Source organism: Orycteropus afer, unplaced genomic scaffold (assembly GCF_000298275.1).
Source record: "Orycteropus afer afer isolate SDZICR_OR568_19922 unplaced genomic scaffold, OryAfe1.0 scaffold00799, whole genome shotgun sequence".
Lineage (NCBI taxonomy): Eukaryota > Metazoa > Chordata > Mammalia > Tubulidentata > Orycteropodidae > Orycteropus > Orycteropus afer.
Window position 1 is genome coordinate 505808 of NW_006922386.1, and position 6058 is coordinate 511865.

The 6058-nt window shown below is 38.1% G+C and overlaps 1 protein-coding gene across 1 annotated transcript; it reads left to right on the forward strand.

Annotated features, from left to right (window-relative positions):
* Positions 1–2508: 2508 nt before the first annotated feature.
* Positions 2509–3450, forward strand: LOC103211834 (olfactory receptor 4S2-like). The gene has a single exon (XM_007957816.1). It carries the CDS (start codon positions 2509–2511, stop codon positions 3448–3450), a length of 942 nt encoding a protein of 313 aa, XP_007956007.1.
* Positions 3451–6058: the final 2608 nt, after the last annotated feature.

The following is a 6058-nucleotide window of genomic DNA, read 5'->3' on the forward strand; positions in this document are numbered from 1 at the left end:
AGAGCCTTCCTGCAGAAGCAGAGGGAGGTACTCAAGCTCTAAATCTGAGTTAGATGATGATGATCATGATCATGATTTTGTATTGTAACGAGAAGGCATAGCTGTAATGGCTACTCCTACCACTTTAATTTGTACTTGGAAGGACAAAACTCCATAGTTTCTTAAAAGTGGACATGCCAGTTACAAAATTTCCACAAAGGAATAACTAAGAGTACAGACTTCAGTAAGAGCTGTAGAAATTAAACTTAACAGGGATCTTGAAGAGATGGGCCTCAAAAGGTAGACAAAGTTCCTGTTGATTAGCTAAGATAATGTATAAAGCTACCCTATCCTGCAGATAGATCAATCATTTAGATATATGGTTTGATTTGATAAAATGATCCCATATATCCTTTCTTGCAGTAACACTGCAATAACCCTCTCGAGTGGTTGAAGATACATCATTCAAATTCAGTACCATCCTCTTCCTTTACTCTTTTGAATTTTTCAGTAATTACATCATCCATAGATTATTTAATTCTTCAGTGTGACTGAAAATACTTTTCACCTCTGCTCACATTTTGGGGAAACTAATATAAGATATGATGAAATTTTAAGGGTTAGAAGAATGTATGAAGGACAGGTGATATTAAAGGGCAAGATTCTCCCTCCCCCAAGTCCCACACCTTAGTCAACAGACAAGTGGTTGAAATACCAATGAAAATAAAACCTGAGAAATTCTCAAATACTTGGAGTTTGAAGATGAAAGATTACATGAGACTTCACTTCACTTCCTTACACATCAAATAGGCCTTGCTTTGTTCCCAATAAGTTTCTTTTGTTGTCTTGTCTTTTCTTATTTCTATGCCTACCAGGGGATTATGTGGCTATTGTAAGCTGGCAGAATGATTGAATTCATGGTAGAAATAACTCTTAGAATGATAGACAGGATAGTGAAATTGGAACTACCTCTTTTCACACATAGAGAAGTAGAATTCTATGACATTAAATGAATTACCCAAAGTTGCACCACCATGTAGTTTGAAGCCATACAGCACATAGGAAGTCTATGAGTTGAAAATGAACTCCATTGCACCTAACAACAGCAACAACAATAGCACCATTTATTAAATAGTCAGGGTGGTATCAATTTGTTCTTCTTTTACTAGTCCACACCATATCCTGACTGTGAAGTACTTCAGGTCAAGTAGGAGAACATGTACAAACATACGCACATGAAGATCCTAGTTTCATAAGTAGGAGAACTTGCTAAGGTCATCCAGTCCCTACTACCAGAGTTCACTAGTGAATATGCTATACAAGCATGCCCATATTCAGAAAGGCAATAGTAGACTTCCGTCTTCATTGCTGTGTCAAACAAGAGGTGAACTTCTCCAGGTGTACAAATGTTACTGTATCACCAAACAATGACCAATAATTTGCCATGCAGTTGATTCTAACTTATGGTGACCCCTAGCACATCACTTGGAAACCCAAGGAGGGGTCACTATGAGTCAGGTCTGACTCGATGGTTCATAACAACAGCAACAGCACATCATAGTATAATGATGCTCCATAGGACATATTTGCTTTGTTTTGGTTTGATTTGATTTATTTTGTTGTTGTTGTGAATGTGCACAGCAAAGCGTACATTAATTCAACACTTTCTATTTGTACAACTTGGTGGCATTGGTTGCATTAGACGAGTTAGGCAGCCATTCGCACCTTCGTTTTCTGATTTGTTCCTCATTCATTAACATAAACTCATTGCCCCCTAAGTTTGTCGTCTAATCTTTGGACTAGTTGTTGTTAACTTGTTCCTATAGTTCTTAAAAGAGTATTATTCTTGAGGCAGAAATATGTTCCTAGTTAAGGGTTTTCAATACCTAATTTTTTTAAAGTAGATGGCTAGGCATTTCATTCAAGGTAGTTCTTAGTCGACTTGAAACTCTTTTAACATTTTGCTTGGCAGTTGAGCATGTTAACTGCTCACATAACCCAAGGACCCTAAACACAGAAGTTCTTTCAAAATCAGTTCAAAGGCTTACTCAAAATAAGAACTAAGCAAATGTTTAAAGCAAATGACTAAATCTTTAAAAAAAAAAAAAAAAAAAGTCAAAAGAAGGGAAATCTTGGCCTGATGACTATTTATGGGATTTGCTTGATCTTTCTGGACTTTGTTTCCTTCTCTGGAGTAAATAAATTGTTGCGTGAAGGTTGATGGTCAGGATATATACACTTCAATATCTCTATGTATACCAAACAAATGAAACTACCTATTTTTCATTTTCATCCACTGTAATCATCTCTTTTTATATACACTAGAAATAATAGGAGCTCTGGTGACATAGTATTTGAATGCTAACCAGAGGGCTGGCAGTTCAAAGGCACCAGCCACTTCTTGGAAGGAAGAATATGCAATCTACTTCTGTGCAGATACTGACTAGAAATAATATTGTTGATGGTCCTTCTTATTTTTTTCAGGCAATGTAATTGTTGTGTTGGGAACTTGACCTCCTGGAAAATTCCATGGGAAAAATAAACAATGTAACTGTGTTCATTTTAAGGGGACTGTCTCAGAATCCAAAAGTGGAAGAAGTTTGTTTTGTGCTGTTTTCTTTCTTCTACATGACTATACTTCTGGGAAATCTTCTCATCATGCTGACAGTGTACATGGGCAATCTTCTCAAGTCTCCTATGTATTTCTTTCTGAATTGTTTGTCTTTTGTGGACATCTGTTACTCCTCAGTTACAGCTCCCAATATGATTGTTGACCTATTAGCCAAGAAAAAAACTATCTCCTATGTGGGGTGTGTGTTGCAACTCTTTGGGGTACATTTCTTTGGTTGCACAGAAATCTTTCTCCTTGTTGTAATGGCCTATGATAGGTATGTGGCCATCTGTAAACCCCTACACTACATGACCATCATGGACCAGGACAGATGCAATAAAATAATGCTGGGGACCTGGATAGGTGGGCTCATACACTCTATTATCCAACTGTCTTTGGTGCTTCAGCTCCCCTTTTGTGGACCCAATGTGATTGATCACTACTTTTGTGATGTCCACCCTATGCTGAAACTGGCCTGTGCAGACACACATATTGCTGCTGTTGTTGACACAGCCAATAGTGGAACTATCGCTTTGGGAAGCTTCATTATCCTGTTAATCTCTTACACTGTCATCCTGGTGTCTCTGAGAAAGCAGTCAGCAGAAGGCAGGCGCAAAGCTCTCTCCACTTGTGGCTCCCACATTACAGTGGTCATCATCTTTTTTGGTCCCTGTATTTTCACATACATGCGCCCTAATACTACTTTTCCTGGGGATAAATTTGTAGCTGTATTTTATACCATTATTGCCTCCATGTTAAATCCCCTTATTTATACACTGAGAAATGCAGAAGTAAAATATGCAATGAAGAAACTGTGGTGTAGGAAGGTTTTCTGGGAGGCTAGTTGGTGTCATGCCTAAGGCATTTGACTGCTCACCAGAAGGTTGGAAGTTCAAACCCACTAGCCACTCCATGGAAGAAAGGTTGGGCAATCTTGTTCCATAAGATTTACTGCCTTGCAAGCCCAAAGGGGGTCACTAAGATTCAGAGTCAACTCAGGGGCACTGACATTGTTTTATTTTGGTAATTACACAAAGTTTAAAGTAATGATAATTTAAATTGAATCATTTTAAGTTTTTCAATCTTGTAACATTAACATGCTTGTACAATGAAGATAGTCACACCAACCTTACAGAGACAAATGTTGCTTTTTTTTGGATAAATAAATGTTTTTTCTCCTCCCTGTACTTGCCTATTTTCTTTAAAAATTGAAAGTCTATTTAGTGGTTAGAACTGTGATTGATACATATTAAGCATTCAATATCACATGTTGTATGAATAATAAGAACACAAGATAAGTAGCCAGGATGTAAGCTAAAGTATGGTGATGTAAGTCTTGTCAAACACAGATATTTATAAAGACTAAAACTAGAACACTTAAAATGGATGGGAAATGTGTACAAAATTAAAACAGAGGTAAAACACAAGCTTAAAAGACAAATAAATATTCTCAACTTTCCTTTCAATAGGACTCATATTCTTTGCCCAAACAATAAGGATATTGTACAAGATGACTGCTTTTCAAGTATATTATGTTGTATTAGCCTCTAAATATGTCACTGTTAACTGACTCTAAGCTAAACCTAGAATCTGTAAACACAGTCCCTGTAATGTGAAATGACTAACAGAAAACAATTTATGTATTTCTTCTATATTTAACCAATCAAAATTACTGGATACTGGTTCCTTGGCTTAACTAACTAGATTTTCATCCAGGAATTCCAGACAAACTTATTCTGGTCCAAAAAAAAAAAAGAAATCTTGCTCCTATGAACTGATGATAATCTTTGCAGGTAATACATTTCTCTTTTACTTTGGGATGCAAACTGGAATTTTATTTTTTTCTGTTGCAGATGACCATATCACTGATTACCTTTCTGCTATTGTTTTGCTTCCTTTTCCAAAATTATGATTATCAGGCCAGTATGTATATTACATATATCCTTATGCCTCATTGTAAGGCTAGTGGCTCAAACCCACCAGCCACTCCTCAGAAGGAAGGTTGGGCAATCTATTTCCATAGTGATTCCGCCTCAGAAACCAAAGGAGGGGTCGCTATGAGTTGGATCCCACTCGACAGCAGTGAGTTAGTATTTTGATGCATCTTTGTTGTTACGGGGTGTGTGTGTGTGTTTGTGTGTGTGTGTGTGCATATAAATATTTCTCACATTAAGGACTGTTTATGTTGTTGTAGTTGTTGTTGTTGTTAGGTGCCATCAAGTCAGCTCCAACTCATGGCGACCCAATACAACAGAAAGAAACACCACCAGCTCGTGTGTTACCCTCACAATCCTTGTTCTACTTGAACCTGTTGCTGCAGCCACTGTGTCAATCCGTCTTGCTCAGGGTATTCCCCCTTTCAGGTAATGCTTAAAATTCCTTGCTGATGTTGAGGCAATCACAGAAGTAAAGAGAGGAAAGATCAAAGAGCAGCAAGATGTCTGAGTCAGAAGTCATCATCAAAATACCTTTGACCCGGGATCATGTAAATCCATGGTTATTGTCCTAGATTGCACATATACTCACTGGGTCTCTGTGGAAATCCATTTAGTACATTTTTAAATGAAGACTAGCTGAGTTCTTCTCAAGCTTGGCTGATCATTGAAATCACCTTGGGAACAGTTGACTACAGGGAGGAAATGGAAGGAGCAGTATTAAATTGTGGTCATTGCGACCAGTATCACAAACCAAAATGTATACAAACTGTTGACTATACAATGACCCTGCTTTGTAAAATTTCACACACACACACACCCCCAAAAAAGGTAGATCTGGGTTCTAGATGATCTTTGCTTCTTACTTAAGTAAGAGAAAAATGTAATTTATGACCCAATTTTGTACATTTAATTTCAAGAACAGGACACGTTTTTTCCCCATGCATTTAAAAGGCAAACTGAAGATAAACTTTTTGTCTTATGTGGCTCATATTTCTTAATCAGGAAGAAAGGGATGCTTTGCTGGTTCCCTAGTGCTGCTCTGACAAGAATATACCACCAATGGGCATGGCCTTAACAAACAGGAGTTTATTCTTACAATTTGGAAGGCATGAAGTCCAAGTTCAAAGTGCCAGTTTCAAGGGGCTGTGTGAAAGCTCCTCAACCTTGGGCTTCATCTCTGCCTCTTGCTCATGGACCACTGAAGCTAGAGGCATCTCTTCACTCAGACAGTTACTCGTTGCTGAGGCTAACAAGCCCAAAGTCGAAAAATAAAATGGCATCGTCCTGATGTTAGCAAATCACACAGTAGGCCATTAATTCAAGTCCAATGGAAGTCCCAAGGTCTGCAGAACATGGCAGGCTGCTGAACAATGACATGGTTACATGCAGGGTTCAAGTGTACATTATGATGGAGACCATTCCCAAAGCTATTTCTTACATATGGAAGTATCTGCTCCAAGTAGATTCCACCATGGAGCTTATTGCCAGTCTCATCATGGGGAATGCTACATCCAGCTGCCCAGCCACTCAC